This window comes from Leucoraja erinacea, chromosome 3, assembly GCF_028641065.1.
Source record: "Leucoraja erinacea ecotype New England chromosome 3, Leri_hhj_1, whole genome shotgun sequence".
NCBI lineage: Eukaryota > Metazoa > Chordata > Chondrichthyes > Rajiformes > Rajidae > Leucoraja > Leucoraja erinaceus.
The window spans coordinates 88,138,843-88,157,565 of record NC_073379.1 but is presented as its reverse complement, the minus strand read 5'-3'; the positions used below and the strand labels follow the sequence as shown (position 1 = coordinate 88,157,565).

The window sequence follows — 18,723 nt, the reverse complement described above, 5'->3', positions numbered from 1 at the left end:
GTGAAAGAAAAGGCATATAACATTGTGAAGGCTAGTGGTGGGTGAAAGGATTGAGACATTTTTGTAAATCAGCAAAAGGCTCTGAAAAAATGATGGAGAAAATTAGGTTTGAGAGTAAACTCAGATCATATAACACAATAATAAAACATTCAATGGGCAGATTAAAAAAAAATAGCTGAAACATAGAACTGATAGAACTGTGGAATTGATAATGGGAAATAAGGAAAATAATACGATTCCAAATATTTATTTGACATTAGCCTTCAGGGCAGAAGACACTCACATCTTTCCAATAACAATGGATATTCAAGGAGGGGGCTGGGGGAATATAAAACAAAGAATCAAACGTACTAGGCAAACTGAGTGTCCAACAAGCACCCTGGATCTAATGGCATGCATCCAAGGGTCTCAAAGGAAGTGGCTCTATGGTGAAATGTTTGCTGTAATCTACTAAAAAACCCTTGATTTGAAGACCTCCCAGAGGACTTGGAAACTGAAAATGGAGTGCCACTGTTTAAGAAAGGAGGGAGACAGACACATGGCTCTCATTGGGGGAGAAACTGGAATCTATTCTTATGAAGGTAGTAACAGTATATTGGAAAAAGCCTAAGACAATCAAACAAGCCTATATAGCTTTGTGTAAAGGTAATCGTTTGTTTTTAATTGGTAACGTTATTTGAAGAAGTAACACAGGATGGATGAAGTAGAACAAGTAGAGGCAGGGTATTTACCTGTAGAGTGCATATGGCAAGTTACTGCACAAGCTAAATGCAATCAGCACTTTGCAGGGTGGAAACCGGGAAGGTAGTAGTGGCAAAGATAAGGAAGCAACTAACAAACATAAAACAGAGTTGGGATAAGCAAATATTTTGAGGAGTAGCAATCAGAAGTAGTGGGACATCACCAAAGAAACTATTGTGGCCTTAGCTATTTATAATCTACATTGATTACCTGCTTGAAGTATTTTTGCAGATAAATGTGAGGAGATGGAAAAGTGGGTCAGTAGAAACATAGAAACATAGAAAACAGGTGCAGGAGGAGGCCATTCGGCCTTCGAGCCAGCACTGCCATTCATTGTGATCATGGCTGATCGTTCCCTATCAATAACCCCTGCCTGCCTGCCTCCCCATATCCCTTGACTCCACTAGCCCCTAGAGCTCTATCTAACTCTCTCTTAAATCCATCCAGTGATTTGGCCTCCACTGCCCTCTGTGGCAGGGAATTCCACAAATTCACAACTCTCTGGGTGAAAAAGTTTTTTCTCACCTCAGTCTTAAATGACTCCACTTTATTCTAAGACTGTGGCCCCTGGTTCTGGAGTTGGGAGAAGTAAGTTGGGAGATGGACACAGTGTACAAGAGCAGTCAGATAAGTTAAGTGAGTCAGTAGAAGTTGATAGATGCAGTCTAATGTGGGCAAATGTGAAGTTATCCATTTGGAAGGAAGAATGAACAAGGAATTTATTATTTAAATGGAGTGAGACTAGAATGTTGCTGAACAAAGATCTGTGGACCTGCCACATGAAATATTGAAATACGTTTTTTTGCAGGTAGAGCAAATACAGGGACTCCTTGAGTTCTGAATAATCTGACTTTATGCAAATCTTCCTATACATTTTTGAAATAATTTCTCAAATTAATTTCTCAAACATCAGTGCCAATCTCCTGGACAATCTGGATCCCCTCCAATTTGCAACCAGGAAATATAGGCTAGAGAGGATATCATATTTTCCGTACTGTATTCAGTTCTGGATTAACTTGAGAGTGAGGAGACCCGAATCAGTTTGCTATTCATTGACGACAGCTTGTACTTCAATACTATAATTCCAAATAAGCTCTAAACATCGGGGGCTTGACCTTGGGGCCTCCATCTGCAACTGGTTTCTGGACTTCCGGATTTCTGGACAATTGGTCGGTTAGAACTGGTATAACCTTTCATTCATCCTGACGCTCAACAGTGTTGCACTTTGGGGTTTGTGTGCTCAGTCCCCCACTACTCTTTGTACACTCATGACTATGTGACCAAGCAGAGCATTAATTCGAATACTACTGTATTCTCATCAACAGAGATGGTCAACTGGTACAAGTTTGTTGGCATCCATACACCAGTAACCTAACTTGTGGTATCAAGAAAGAGCATCAGCATGTTTACTTCCTCAGGCATCTGAGAATGTTTGCCATGTCCAGGAGGATTCTCTCAAATGTCTATAGATGTGCTACAGAAAGTATTCTGTATATGGGATGCATCTTGGCTTGGTATGACAACTGTTCTGCTCCTGACTGCCCAAATCTGCATAGTGGTGATCTCAGCCCGGCTCGTCAATACGTTCCATCTAGTTCATCCTCATGCTTTTTGCATAGGAAGGTTGGAAGTGTCATCAAAGATGACTACCACACTGGCCATTTCCTTTTGTCTCCTCTACCTTCTGGGAGAAGATATAAGAGCTTGAAAGGCAGGATGTCCAGACTTAAAGACAGCTTCATCCCCATGCTAACTAACTCCTCAACCAATCACCTCTTTTACACCTACTTCCCAGAGGTGCTGCCTTACTCCTAATTCTATCTCATTTAATTATTCTGTTAGTGTACTTCAATTTTTTACACACAGTGCTTCACATTGCATGTCATTTCTTTTGCACCATTCTGCTGTTTTGCACGTATTGTTATGTTTATCATTACTGGATGTATAATGTTCACCAATGCGCTTCAGGTGGACAAAGAATAACATTGCACCTTGCTGTGTATGGCAACGACTAATCTTAATAATGATGTATTATGTTGCCAATTAAATCCTCTGCACAACCATTTATAGCCATGTGTGAAAGTATGGCAGGCTATTGAGGCTATGAAATACCATGAAAACACCTTGGTACATACCCTGAGAGCAATCAACTGTTTTTATTAATCCTGTGGCTGGTTTTAGCTGTTTTACAAAGAACTTCTTTCCTCGAATAAAGACCATTTCAGCTCCTTAGTTCTACATTTCTACCTCAAATACTCTTCAACATTTAAATACCAGGAGAAAATCTTCCCATGCAAGCTTGATATTCATTAGCATATAGAGAATTTAAGTCAGATTTTAATTACTTTTGCTGGTAGTTGATTAATTTGCAACACATTTTAACTTCCTTTTAATTGCCTTGATATTTTTTAGGATTTTAAGAGATCGTTCTTTTGCAAGAACAAGTGATTTGGATTGGGGTGAGTATGTGCAGAATGGAGCTACAGTTCAAATTCAACATGATAACCAGATTTGTTACATGGCTATGCTATTGTTATGTGTATATTTTTTTCTAATGACATTTTCATTGAAATTATTCATCTTTCATTAGATATTAAATGATTCCCGACTGTTGGACAAACTTTAAATTATTTTTTCAACTGGATAAGCAGACATGATAAGTCATACAGTATGAAAATGGGCCCTTCGGCCTAACTCGTTTCATGCTAACCAAGATGCCCCATGTAGTTGCACCTGCCTGCTTTTGGCCCTTCTCCCTCATCCTTTTTTATCCAAGTACCTATCTAAATGTCTTTTCAATGTTGTTATTGTACCTGCCTCATCTACTTCCCCTGTCATCTCGTTCCATTTACCTATCACCCTCTGTGAAAAGGTTGTCCCAAGGGTTCCTATTAAATCTTTCCCCTCACCTTAAACCTGGTTCTTAATTCCCTCCCCTGGGTAAAAGACCATGCATTCACCCTAACTATCTCCCTCGTGATTTTGTGCACTTCTGCGCATAAGATCACCCCTTCTACCTGCGCGGTGAGGAATAAAATACTAGCGTGCTCAACCTTCTCCCATAGCGCAGGCTCTCTAGACCTGGCAACATCCTCGCAAATCTTCTTTGAACTCTTTCCAGAGTAATGCTATCTATCCTATATCAGGGTGACCGAACTGAACCCAATATTCCAAGTGTGGCCTCACCAAATGTTGTTACACAAATGTAAAGTCAGTTGGCTACATTTTATTTAGCACTCTTACTGGCTTAGAATTTTGGCCTCAGTTTTAATTGTTTGGGATCACCTGTATTTAAATCAATCCTGCCTTTATAGCAATTTTGGCATAACTCCTTTTTTTGCTGCCTTCATTGCTGTAACTTTCTTCTTAGTTGCAGAATCTTTAAGATCACTCTTTCAGACGCTATGTTAATAATTCTGCGTGAAAGTACATGTTCTGTTACTGATCTTAATATTAAAATACTACTTTGAACCCACATTCTCTTGCCAAGATTTCACAATTCAACATCATGCAATCTTTTGGATTTACCAGCTCCGTCCCTGAGATCATTTTGTGCCTCTCTGAGCAATCGTTCCCCAGCCATTAGTAAAAGCAAGAGTTCCAGTCTTTAGTCTCTTGGCGTAAACCTTCAGCCTGGTACCTTCTCCATGAAAATCTTCAACAATTTAATTTAAACTTGCTTTGGCATGAACTATATATTGGTTCTTTAACTTTCTACATTATTTTAATTAAGCCGGTTGGTTCAAGAAATGTTTTCCTTCTTAGATTTAATTCAGAGAGTTCATTTGAGGGGCTCATTCAAAGTCACAAGAGCAGCGTGGAACCACATGAAAAATCAAAATTATGGCAGGTAAGACAAAGAATTGGTGCTTTCCGCATGGTTGCATATTGTATTTTGAATATCTATAGATATTGTTCATTGTTTGCTTAAAAAAACCCCCCAATTTGTTACAATAAAATATTTTTTTATTTTGCCAGAATTATTATGACTGCATCTACATCTGGAATATATGGCAACTTTGGGCAGGCAAATTACAGTGCTGCAAAACTTGGACTACTGGGACTTTCAAATACTTTAGCTATCGAAGGTCAAAAATACAACATCCAATGTAATACTATTGCTCCAACAGCTGGATCCAGATTGACCGAAACTGTTCTGCCTCAAGGTAAGTAACATTGCTTTGCAATGTTGCTAAAGTTAATTCTTAAGAAGGATTGGTGTTTAATATCTTAGAAACTCTCTAGGCAACTCTCTTGGGATCAAAAATAATTTGCTTCTGTTTGGGTTCTGAAGTGAGTGATGCAGGGCCAGCAGACTCTAACATGTAGGATGGGACAGGAGAAGGAGTTAGTTTGTGAGATGGTGCTTTCGTCTGCTATTTGTGCTGGGTTTATATGGACTTGGGAAGTGCGGCCCAAAGGATCTTGGTTCCATCCAAAATACTGCTCCACAATGAGTGGTCGTGAACTAGTGATTTCCAAGTGGCAGAGAGGGATTTGCAATCTGTCAAGGCAGTTCAGAGGATCTTATTTCTCTGCCTACCTGGCAATTACTTCCACTAACAGCTCAGAATTGAGTGCTTTGAATGCCATGAGTGCAAAGTGCTGAGTGTACTTTAAAACCTAAATGGTGAGGAACTTAGGCCAAAAGCATGAGCCCATTTACAAGTTCAGTGGAGTTGGAGAGATTTGAGGAGAGAGCTTTGATGTTTTTCAGACTTAATTGGTTTAGCTCAGAGGCACAACATACTCAATCTGTGATCTATTTATTTGAAAAGTTGATGAATTAAGTATGCTGTATTTTAACTCAATTGACTGTCCCTTGACAAGAACACAGTGGACCTCATAATTACATTAAATTCGTATTATGAAGTGTAGGATGCCGACGGTGACTCTGAGGGCTCAACTAGTGGGAAAGTCTAGGACCAGAGGTCACAGCCTAAGAATCAAAGTATGTTCCATTAAGAAGGAGATGAGGAGGAATTTCTTTAGTCAAAGGGTGGTAAATCTGTGAAATGCATTGCCACAGAAGGCTATGGAGGCCAAGTCAATGGATATTTTTAAGGTAGAGATAGATAAATTCTTGATTAGTACCAATATCAGGGTTTAAGGGGAGAAGGCAGGAGAATGGGGTTAGGAGGGAGAGAATGAATGGCGGAGTAGAGTTGATGGACCGAATGGTGCAAGCCATCATATCTATCTATATACTTTTAAAACTGTGTGTGTGTGTGTGTGTGCGCGCGCGTGTGCACGTGCGCGCATACGTGTCATTTTGCCTTTGAAACGTATCTCCTCGAAAACCAGACGCTGTAACGAGGACATTGTTACATATTTCAGTACATTTTACACATTTGGTACATCATTTTCCTGACTTTTTTTATTAAAATTGTTGACCAATCTGACCGCTGCCCAGCTGCTGACGTTACAATAACAGTGAAATTTTGACATCTTCTGGTAGAAAATTTCCTTATGATTTAAAAAATCCAATCCCCAATAAATTTGGTCAATTATTTCCCGAGATATTTACTAAACGTTATCACCAAACTGACATTTTAAAAAAATATAAAGGTTGCCCAGCTGCTGACCTCACAATGCCCTTCCTTGTGGAAACCCCCCCCGCCGCTCTGGATGATTGCAGCTGCTGTCAACGCGCATGCACAGTTTTCCACGAGGTACATTAGCCCACCCACCACCTTCTTCAAAAGGCGCAGAAAGATCTGCAGCAAAGATCCTACAGCTCTGCTCCGTTATAGGATCTTTGTTCTGCAGATCGTGAGCTCAGGGCGCTCACGCGCTGAAGAAGCTTCTCCTCACTGTCGGCGCAGCTTGTGAATCCCCGCCCCTCTCATCCCCCGACTGCCCGCTCACTGAGCCGCAGGTTTCCAGAGAGTCAAGCCGCTCCCCCCCCCTCTCTCCTCGCCTCTTTACCCGTCACAGGGGACGACCTCCTCTCCGGGAAGGCCCGATCGTCTGTTTCCCCCCCCCCCTGGCCCGGCTCTGTCACGCTGGTGGGTGCCCACTTTGCGGAAGCCACGATCGGCTGGTCCCCCCCGCTGCTTTTCACCATCCTCAGATCACTCCGTGCCTCGCTCTTGTCCATGCCTGCCGCAGGCTAGCCCGGGCCCGGCGCCTGGTGGGAAAGCCGGCTCTACGACCTGGGTAGGTGCTGCCTCTACCCCCTCCCACCCCTCCCCCACACCCCTCCCAGGGAGGGCAGAGAGGAGAGGCAGGAGTGGGAGGGAAGTGCGAGGGGGGGGAGGGGGCCCTCTCTGCCCCCCCCCACCCTCTCTAGGGAGTGGTGAATATTGGGACCTATGGGTGAGTGGTGGAGTATTGCGTTCGGGAACCAGCCCTCCCCTGCGATGCCGTGCCCCCCCTCCCCCCAATCTCTTCCCCCTCCCCTTTCCCTCTCCATCCCTCCCCCCCCCCCCCCCTCATGGGCAGTTGGGGGTTATGCGTGTGGATAGGGCGGGGGGATGGGGGTAAAAGGAGTGAATGAATATTAATATAATCTCAAGGGGGGGGGGGTTAGTGTGTGTGAGGTGGTTAGCGTGTATGTGACGCCTAAGGCCGCTCACCCCCTCGCAACCCCCCCCCCTCGCAACCGCGCGTTGGGTCTAGTTGGCACTTGGTCTAGTATACCTTTAAAACTGTGTGTGTGGGTGTGTGCGAGTCATTTTGCCTTGGAACATATCTCCTCGAAAACCAGACGCCGAAATGGGGAAATTTTTACATATTTCAGTAGAGATTTTCCTTGTGATTTAAAAATCCGCTCCTCTGATTGACATTAAAAAAAAATATATAAAGGCCGCCCAGCCTGACTATCACAATTTTCCTTGTGGAACCCTATCCCCCCGCGATGCTCTGGATTAATGCATCTGTTTTCCACAGAAGAAGTTTCTCCTCCGCGCTGCCCGTGCAGCTTTGAAGCCACGCCCCTGCCCGCCCACACACAGCTGTGGGCTTCCAGAGAGTCAAGCCGGTTATGTTTCTCTCTGCTTTTTCCTAGCCCACTCACTCTCTCGGTCCCCCCTCTCTTCTCTCCTCCTCCCCTCTCCTCCCTCCCTCTCTCTCCCTCTCCTCTCTTCACAGGGGACAACCTTCTCCGTGTCTGCGGCCCGATCCTCTGTAACGCTGGCGTAGCCCATCGGCCCTCCGCTATTTTGGCTCAGCAAAAGGCTCGCTCAATTGCTCCGGACTCGCCCGGGCCCCCGCGAGCTGCCGGCCCGCCCCCCTCCTCTCTAGATCTCGAAAAGTTTGTTCTTCTCCCTCTTTCCCCCTCTTCTCCCTCTCTCCCCCCCCTCCCTCTCTCTCTCCCTCTCTCTCTCCCTCTCTCTCTCTCTCTCCCTCTCTCCCTCTCTCCCTCTCTCTCTCTCTCTCCCTCTCTCCCTCTCCCCCCCCCCCCTCCCTCTCTGAATATTGTGAATATTGGGGCTTATGGGTAAGTGGTGGAGTATTGCGTTCGGGAATCATCCCTCCCCTGTGATGATGCCGCCCCCCAACCCCTCCCTACCCCCCCCCTCTACTCCTCCACCCCCCCTTCCCCTCTAGCCACGCCTGCGCAGTTGGGGGTTACACGTGAGTGGATAGGGCGGGGGATGGTGTAAAAGGTGCGAATGAATAATATTAATATAATATCAAGGGGGGGGGGGGTGTTAGTGTGCGTGGGGGGGGGTTAGTGACGCCGAAGGTCGCTCCCCTCCGGAACCGTGCGTTGAGGAGACGGGACCCAATGGGTCCCCCTTGGTCTAGTAACTTTTAAATATCTTCGGAAGGCTATACGTTTAAAAATATTCAGTTCAAACATTGGCCCGTGATTTGTGGAGTGCGAGATTAAGCCATTCGGGTAGATCATATGGAAAGGTTTGAATGAGGAAAAAAAGAAGCAAAATGATAAAAACATGTTTGATATTTGGGGAATCGGTATTGATATTGCATCTTGAGATGCAGTAAAACATTTTCAGTCGGATATTCTCTTCACTCTAGAATTAGTGGATGCTTTGAAGCCTGAGTTTATAGCACCCTTGGTGGTTTGGTTGTGCCACGAAAGTTGCCAAGAGAATGGCAGCTTATTTGAGGTAGGATGTTTATCTCTACATCAGATTTTGATTAAACTTTTGCACATATTTTATGGAGCATTGAGAAATATTTTGTATTTCTGTTTTCTCCTTTCATTCAGGTGGGGGCTGGCTGGATTGGAAAACGTAAGTGAAGTTTCATATTATTATTCTTGAAGAAACATGGTACAGCAAAACTGTTAATCCGGCAAGCTCATAACTTTGGTGCCAGACAGGCTGATTTTACAGACTTTGGATGTAATTCCAATTAATACTTCAACACTCATCATTCATTTTTTTAATTAGAATTTATACAGTATGATGAATTTTCTTTTCAATACTCTAATGGAACCATAGGAAATGGGGCCTGTTAAGTTTAAAAGGAGTGGACGAACTAGGGCCCTGGTGTGTTCAGGGAATAGCTCAAATCAGTACCTGGTAAAATAGACAATAGACAATAGGTGCAGGAGTAGGCCATTCGGCCCTTTGAGCCAGCCATTCAATGTGATCATGGCTGATCATCCCCAATCAGTACCCTGCTCCTGCCTTCTCCCCATATCCCCTGACTCCACTATCTTTAAGAGCCCTCTCTAGCTGAACCACTGGTATTTCTAAACAATTGGGTTATGGATTATTGGAGTTTTATTGTAGTGTGGATTTCATGTTTGATGTAGATATTGCACATTGGAAATTGAGTTTCCAAGTGGGTTATAGAGTAATAAAATGTGTTTCAAACTAAGAATCTTGAAGAAAGATCAAAATAGGCTTGGAATTTGATGCTCTGCTATGACAATGCTTTTTAACTGCTGTGGCCAATTTCTGAAATAACCAGCGTAAACATTTTTTTTCTTAATATATGTTGGAGTTCGCCTTTTGGGACTGTTGGCAACTGGAGAGACTATTGGACTGAACTCTAGACTGACGCAGCAATTCATACTGTAATAGTGCTATAGTTTTAAATTCTGGATAGTTTGACAGGTTTGAGTTATTAAATTTAGGCCTTGTTATTTCTCACCTGTGTGCCCTTCATAAAGACCCATAATTTATTGATTTATTTGCCTCTGTATTCCACAACTTGAGATTTGTAATAGAAAATAATCACATGTGGTTATAGTGCACATTGTCCGATTTTAATAAATGCCATTTTTATCCATTTTGTTCTCACCATGCGTTTATACATAGTCCCCCCCATTTCAGGATACCATGATGTTTGGGACAAAGCAATGTCATGCAAATGAAAGTAGTCATGTTTAGAATTTTGTTGCATATCATTTGCTGGATGTCTTCTCTGGTGATGCTCTGCCGCGCCTGTATTGCAGTCATCTTTAGCTTATTCTTGTTTTGGGGGCTAGTCCCATTCAGTATTCTCTACAGCATATAAAAGGCATACTCAATTAGTTCAGATCGGGTGATTGACTTGGCCACTCAAGTATTTTTTAGCTTTGGAAAAACTCCTCTGTTCCTTTAGCACAGGAACGTGCTGTGAGTAATAACTCGGGGTAGGCAGTCAGTCGGCTTTTAAAAAAACCCAAAAAAACCCCGCATGCGCAGATTGTTCTCACCGTAAAAATAAAAATAAAAATAGTAACAATTCAATTTGCCCAAGGCTTCCTAGTCTCCTTTATTCTGAATTACTGAATGGGTGGGGGGTGAAGGGTGATCGCAGGTGGAGAGATGGTGAAAAAAACGAGAGTACAGGGAAAAGTTGAATCAGTTGTCATCTAATTGAATGACAACACTTGTTCAAGGGACCAATTGGGGGGAAAGTTCCTTTCACAGCGTGTGGAGAGTCTGTGTCAGGGGTAAAGTTGAGGGGAGGGCAGGAGTGTTGAGAAGGAGGGGGTTGGGGATAATGCCGGTAACTCACTCACCATTGCTGCGGCGCTCCGGATGCGGAGCCACCGCACTGTAGCCGGGGACAGAAGCAGCTCGGGTGGCTGCGAGCGGCCGCCGGGAACCGACAGCAGAACTGGCCGCCTCTTCAGCGCCTTCTGCCGGCCCGCTCACCTCTGGCAGTGCTCTTCGTCAGAACACCTCTCACCTGCCACTCGCAGGCTTCGCTCATGTCAGCCACTTCTCACAGCCGAGTAACCTCAATCGGGCTGTCGGAATTTAAGGATTTGCGGGAAGCGGCTGACATGAGTGAGACCAGCGAGCGGCAGGAGAAAGGTTTTTAGACGGACAGTTGCCAGAGGTGAGCGGGGACCGGCAGAAGGCGCTGAGGTGGCGGCCGGTTCCGCTGTCCACCTGAGCTGCTTCTCTCCTCCCCCCCCCCAGCCTCAATGCGGTGGTTCCGTGCAAGGAGCGTCGCAAGTGGCATGATCCCGACCCCCTCCTTCACAACATTCCTGCCCTCCCCGCAACTTTACCCCGGGCCAGACTCCCCAAATGCTGTGAAAGGAACACTCCCCCACACCCCAGGAAATACGGTATTTATAAACATAAAGAACCAAGAAATGTACTTACCACATTATCGGTACATGGAACTCCATTCTTCTCTCTTTGTTTCCGAAGGTACTCTTAAAATAATGACAATCCATATTTGAAAACCCCGCCAAGAAACTAGCGCTGCACATGTGCAGTAGACTGCTGCGCCTACGCAGTGCTGCAAAGGCAGAATTTCAGCTGCCTTCAGCCCCGCTTGAAATTGACGGCTTGCAGCAGCGCCGACGGCACGTGGGCTGCACAGACCTTCAAGGGTTATAAGCGCTGCGGATGAAAGGCACGGAGAATTATGCCTACCTAAGAGATCGATCTCTTAGATAGGCATAAATCTCCCATGCCTTTACTATTTATATTTAGTAATTACCATTTTATAATTTTAGTCGGGGTAGGCAGTGCCTACCTTGCCAACCCTAACGGCACGTGCCTGCTTTAGCAGTATGTTTAGGATCTTTGTCTTGCTATAGAATGAACTGCCAGCCAATGAGTTTTGAGGCCTTTGTTTGAACTTGAGCAGACAGGATGTGTCTATACACTTCAGAATTCACTATGCTACTACCATCAACAGTTGTATCATCTAAGAAGATAAGTGAGCAATCCATGCCCAGGCCATAACACCCCCACAACTGTGTTTCACAGAAGTGGTTGTATTCTTTGGTTCTTGAAGTTCCTTCTCTCCTCCATACTTTGCTCTTGCCATCACTGTGATATGTTAAGCTTCGTCTCATCTGTCCACCAGAACCTTCTCCAGAACTATTGCTCTTTTAAGTACTTCTTGGCAAATAGACAATAGGTGCAGGAGTAGGCCATTCGGCCCTTAGAGCCAGCACCGCCATTCTATGTGATCATGGCTGATCATCCCCAATCAGTACCCCGTTCCTACCTTCTCCCCATATCCCCTGGCTCCGCTATTTTTAAGGGCCATATCTAGCTCTCTCTTGAAAATATCCAGAGAACCCTCCTCCACCGCCCTCTGAGGCAGAGAATTCCATAAGACTCACCGCTCTCTGTAAGAAAAAGTGTTTCCTCGTCTGCGTTCTAAATGGCTTACTCCTTATTCTTAAACTGTGGCCCCTGGTTCTGAACTCCCCCAACATCGGGAACATGTTTCCTGCCTCTAACGTGTCCGATTCCTTAACAATCTTATATGTTTCAATGAGATTCCCTCTCATCCTTCTAAACTCCAGAGTGTACCAGCCCAGCTGCTCCATTCTCTCATAATATGACAGTCCCGCCATCCCGGGAATTAACCTTGTAAACCTACGCTGCACTCCCTCAATAGCAAGAATGTCCTCAAATTAGGGGACCAAAACTGCACACAATACTCCAGGTGTGGTCTCACTAGGGATCTGTACAACTGCAGAAGGACCTCTTTGCTCCTATATTCGATTCCTCTTGTTACAAAGGCCAACATGCCATTCGATTTCTTCACTGCCTGCTGTACCTGCATGCTTACTTTCGTAGACTGATGTACAAAGACCCCCAGATCCTGTTGTACTTCCCCTTTTCCCAACTTGACGCCATTTAGATAGTAATCTGCCATCCTGTTTTTCGTACCAAAGTGGATAACCTCACATTTATCCACATTAAACCTCATCTGCCATGCATCTGCCCACTCCCCTAACCTGTCCAAGTCACCCTGCATTCTCATAGCATCCTCCTCACAGTTCACACTGCCACCCAGCTTTGTGTCATCTGCAAATCTTGCAGTGTAGCCTCTGTATTTCTGTTCATGAAGTCTTCTGCAGACAGTCAACACCTGACAAATCAACACCTGACTCCTGAAGACTGTTTCTGATCTGTCGGATGGGTGTTTGGGGATTTTTCTTCATTATAGAGATAATTCTTCTGTCATCAGCTGTGGAGGTCTTCCTTATCCTGCCAGTCCCTCTGCGATTAGTAAGCTCATCAGTGCTCTCTTTCTTGATGATGTTCCAAACAGTTGATTTTGGTAAGCCTAAGGTTTGGCTGATGTCTCTAACAGTTTTATTCTTGTTTCTCAGTCTCATAATGGCCTCTTTGACTTTCATTGGCAAAACATTGGTCCTCATGTTGATAAACAGCAATAAAAATTTCCAAAGGTGATGGAAAGACTGGAGGAAAGACAAGGTGCTGAGAGCTCTCTTATTATGCATTAAGGAGGCAATTAAACACAGCTGAGCAATTACATAGGCCTGTGAAGCCATGTGTCCCAAACATTATGGTGCCTGAAATGGGTGGACTATGTATAAACTGCTGTAATTTCTACATGGTGTAATTTCTACATGGCCTTTAATGAAATCTGACAATGTGCACGTTAACCACTTGTGTTTTTTTCTATTACAAATCTCAAATTGTGGAGTACAGAGACAAATAAATAAATGATGGGTCTTTGTCCCAAAAATTATGGACGGCACTGTAATTGGGCAATTTGGAGAAGAGTAGGGAAGTAATCCTGCTTGGCCTGACTATCAATAATACTTTGCCAGCATTTCCAAGAAGGTTGTCTGTGTTACCAAGGAGACCAGGGAGCAAATGTAACTTTTTAAATGATTTTAGTTGCAATTTGAAGGAGTTTAAAAACCTTAACTCTTTGCAGCGTTTAGTTTTTCTGTTTATTATTTGACGTTGAGATTCACAAACCTGTTGAAGTGAGATTGACACCCATGCTGCATCCAGGACTTTAAATAGTTGAAGTTGGGTATCTGGCTAATAATATCATTCAATAGGCTTTTGATCATATATAGCAACTGCCCTTTGGGAGGTAAATGTTTAAATATTTACATGCCTGTTTAGGAAAAGGAAATGCCTTCATTTAAATAACCTTCTTGATTTCTGGATGTCTTCCAAGTTAATTAAATGAAGTGAAATCACTCTTTAAGACGCGTGGCACCTAATTTGCACACAATAAACTCCTGGGTAATTTCTTGTCATGGCATTGGTTAAAGTATATATATATATATATATGTATATATATTGGTTAGAACACTGATAACAACTACACAACCTTTCTTCATGGGATCTTCTACAATTACGTAAGAGAGAAGGTGAAAGCTCTGTTTACTATCTCATCCAAAAGAAAACAGTGCTGATATTCAGCATTTCTGACATTCTGTACACAGCAGCTTCTATGCTTGAGTGCAAACATTTATATTTGTGCACTAGTCTCCTGGGGCAGTATTTGATTCATATGTAATGGAGCTAATGGCACAATTGTATACATGTATTTATGTCTGCCATAGGAGTGTAAGAATATGTATCTATGATTCTTGATTTTTCAAATGGTATGAAGCTCCCCCTTGGTGGTGCTATAGATCAGCATTTTTACAATATGGATGTCTTATAGCAGCCACATTACATGCTAAATGGCATCCTTCATGTGATTTGCCTAGAGTAGTAGGCAAGGTTTGTATTTTTGTGAAATCAGCATTGGAAATAATTATGCAGTATATTTTCTGTTGAAGTGCCTGAGCATTTTCACTGGATGGGGAAGAAGAGAGAATATGCTTCATAGTAAATTACTCTTCTCTCAGATTTTGGCATGCTATTGATCACTTGCTGGGTGGTGAGATCGCAAAATGGAAACTTACAGAGTCCATAGTAATAATCTGTTTCGCTACAAATTTAGCTGTGATTCAAAGTACATTGTTTGGAAATTGGAAATTTTAACATTCGATTGTTTTAAAGAATAGAAGGCATTTTATTTGTTAAAAATGAAATACAGGTGCACAACCTTTTATCCGAAGTTCCAAATAACGAAAAGCTCCCAATAGCGGACATTTTTTCGGTCCTTGAAGAAAGGTCCTTGAAGACGTTCACCGAGGGCGGCCCGCAGAGGTGACAGCGGAACCTCCGGTCGGTCCTCGAAGAAAGGGGAACTAAATCCCCATTCATAAAAGAGAAGGTGAGGGTATATTGCGCGGGAGGGTTAATAATTGACAATCTGCTGCTGCCTGCCCGCTGAGTTAAAAAAATTCCCACGGTAGACTCACGATACACAGTGTATCGTGAGTCTTGCGTGGGAACTTTTTAAACTCAGCGGGCAGGCAGCAGCAGATTGTCGCTCCCTTCAGTTTCACCCCACCTACACCCCTCTGCTTCCCGGCCATGTGTGTGACCCCTTCCCTCCCCTCTCCAGCTCCCCGCCCATTGCACCGGCGCGGTGGCTTTGCACTGTCTTCACGTCGGCGATGCCAGCAGGTCAATGCCAGTCACCGGGCTGTGACGTCTCCGGCCACCCCCCTGTACAGGAGCTGAGACTGGGAACTGTGGGGTTGTTTGCAGTTGCAGAGGGAGGGGGCAAGGGCGATACAGTTCCCAGTCTCAGCTCCAGTCCAGGGGGGTGGCCGGAGACGTCAGGACCAACGGGACGACGACTGCAAGCATGGAGATCCCAGAGACTCACAGCCAGCAGCAACTCTAGCCCAGTCCCGCTCCAACTCCAGAGGAATCTGGGTTGCGGATGAGGGGGCGCAGCTCGGGCTGTGGGCGAACTGCCACTTGTCGCTGTAGCGGCCCATCGGGGAGCAGGTTCCTGTTGGTCCTGACGTCTCCGGCCACCCCCCTGGACAGGAGCTGAGAGACGTCAGGACCACCAGAAGCCGCTCCCCGATGGGCCGCTACGGCGACTTGGCAGTTCGCCCACAGCCCGAGCTGCGCCCCCTCATCGGGACACAAACCCCCAGGCCCACTGCAAGCACGGAGATCCCAGATCAGCAACTCCAGCTCAGCCCCGCTCCAACTCCAGAGGAACACACAGAAGCTGATGGTGTGCAAGGTGCCTCTTGTTCTTGGGGTGGCGCAGCTAGGACTGTGGGCGAACTGCCACTTGTCACCGTAGCGGCCCATTGGGGAGCGGGTTCCTCTGGAGTTGGAGGGACAGGGAGTCACAGCGGCTTTTGAGAATGGTGGGCAATCACTTCCAAAGTTCTGCCAACACAGTCAGTACACCTCTCCTACACTTGTCTCCCGCACTAAGATCATCTCGCAGAGAATGATCCCAGCCTAACCCTCCCTATTCTCTCCTATTCTGCAAGAAAAAACTACATTGAAGACTCAAACTCGCGATCGAGTAACTGCCAGGATCTAGGCGCAAATTCGCGATCTTGCGGATATGAGCCGAGCACTCTACCACTGAGCCAGCCGTTAAAATCTACGCTAAAATTCTTCCATTCCGAAAGCCGAAAAATTCTGAATTTACGAAAAGTGTCTGGTCCCAAGGCTTTCGGATAAAAGGTTGTGCACCTATAACACCAATCCAAGTATGAATCCAGCTATTTTGTTTGATGTGCCAATACCTTTCGTAGGTGAGAGTTCTTTGGTTACCTATTTCTTGCAATCTAATAATACGCTTACTGTACATTTGAACATTGGGGCAAACTACAGATTTGGCTAAGACGTTTTTTTTAATTACCTACTAATAAGCAAATGTTGAAGATATTTAAACGTTAACAACAGTTCACAGCACAATATATTTGATGCTGTCAAAACATGTGTTTATTGCAATAAACAGCTTGAATTATTTTAAACTAAGAATTTTAAATTGAACTCGTCATCCTCAAGACTCTATTGATCTTAAATAGACATTAAATCTATTTATTTGTTCTGCTTTAGATGAACTAGGCACCTGTTATGATATAATCACAGGCAGAACTAATCACCTTGTGCTATCACTGCTTCATGTATCCTTAGACTTTCCACCAACCTTCACCTCATTTGTAGCCTGTAAATCAGCTCCTTGCATACTCAGTATTGCAGATCAGATGGGTAAAGTATGGTGTAGAGTGACCAGCAGATTTCAACACAAAAATGAGGAAATTTGAACTTGGTGCAGATGCTTAAGGTAGCGATGGTTAGGATACATAGCTTAGCTTTTCAGAAAAAATGACCCATAATGTCTTTTGGACATTACAAATAATTTTTGGATCCAGTTAGTTACTTTTGAAGTGTAGTCACTCCAATGTAGATGAATGTGGCTTCCTGTTTGCATTTTGCATGAGGTGCGTAACCACTTTGTTGATGGGATGTGTTTTGCCAAGAAGACCTACAACCAATCCTCTAAAATCAACAGTGGTTCCTTGGCTTAATATCACCTCCAACAATGCAAAGCTTCAGTATAATACAGAAATATCAGTCAGGATTATGTGCTGAATCTCTTTTATGGGCTATATATAGTAAGTTGATATTGCGTTATAAAGTATTAACTGAGACAGAGTGGCAGCTGTAACTATTTTGTCAGGGATGTGACAGGGAATAATGTATGAAGACTGACGTGCTAAATTCCTCAATTTTGAAAGGACGTGTTCGGGTGGTTTTGAGCTCTTTTTTTAAGCTGAGTAATTGTGTTCAAACTTTATTTTTGAGTAATCTTTAGAAATGAAACACATCTTTCATAATTTTGAAAACTTTTAAATTAAAATGTAAATAGTTTTTCTCCCACAGTGCTTATGATTCTGGGAAAACAATTTGCATTGTTCTGCAACCATTTTAATTATTTTAATTATATATTGACTCTGCAACCATCTTAATTATTTTTCCTTTCTTGAGTGCGTTGGGAGCGAACGTTGGGAGCTATTGTAAGACAGAACAATCAACAAATGACACCTGAAGCCGTGCGTGACAACTGGAAACAGATCTGTGACTTTGATAATGCAACCAAGCCCGAAAGTGGCAGAGGTAATTTTCAGAAAGATTGTAAAGATTGTTTGTGAATAATGTAAATGTTTGTATCTGCTGAGGGTATAGTTTTGCAGTGACCACTTTTAACAACACAAATAGTAGTACACCTTGATACTGTAAACAGTGAAAGTTTTAATATTAAAATGTTTTCATTAACATCAGAGTTAAAAACAAGGCGAATTCGATGATTTTTGACCAATGAATTTTGGAAGGTAACATCTTAAGCGTAAAGAATTATCCAGAAATAGGTCATTCCACCAATTGCACGTGTATGGGCTCCTTGAAATGTATTGGGCCATTCCGTAAATAAGCAATGATTAGTCATTGCCAACCACTATCTCCCCCCACCCCACATCATAACACTAACCCACTTATTTATCTGTCATTCCTGTGTTAGTCGATTTAGATTGGCAATTTTAACTGAGACAGAGCGGCAGCAGTAACTATTTTGTCGGGATGTCTGAAGAAGGGTTTCGGCCCGAAACGTCGCCTATTTCCTTCGCTCCATAGATGCTGCTGCACCCGCTGAGTTTCTCCAGCATTTTTGTGTACCTTTGGCCATTTTAATTTTGAGTTTAGTTTAGTTTATTGTCACGTGTACCGAGGTACAGTGAAAAGATTTTGTTGCGTGCTAATCAGTCAGCGGAAAGACAACACATGATTACATGATTGCTGTTCTCATTGTATAGTTTTAAATCCCATTGTTGCCTTGCTGTTGCCAAATCTCATACCCTCCATCCTTAAAACCACCTATGAGTCGCATAACCTTCCAGTTCTTGGTCCAATGTCCTCACTTTCTATTGCCTGGCCTAGCAATCATTTAGAA

The 18,723-nt window shown here is 43.7% G+C and overlaps 1 protein-coding gene across 1 annotated transcript in view; it reads left to right on the top strand.

Annotated features, from left to right (window-relative positions):
* The window catches only part of hsd17b4 (hydroxysteroid (17-beta) dehydrogenase 4), a 110,815-nt gene that overhangs the window by 21,917 nt on the left and 70,175 nt on the right, over positions 1-18,723 (top strand). Inside the window, exons 6-11 of the mRNA XM_055633148.1 lie at positions 3,154-3,200; positions 4,507-4,591; positions 4,720-4,907; positions 8,728-8,819; positions 8,921-8,945; positions 17,766-17,894. Coding sequence (XP_055489123.1) covers positions 3,154-3,200; positions 4,507-4,591; positions 4,720-4,907; positions 8,728-8,819; positions 8,921-8,945; positions 17,766-17,894 — 566 coding nt within the window. The remainder of the gene's footprint in view (positions 1-3,153; positions 3,201-4,506; positions 4,592-4,719; positions 4,908-8,727; positions 8,820-8,920; positions 8,946-17,765; positions 17,895-18,723) is intronic.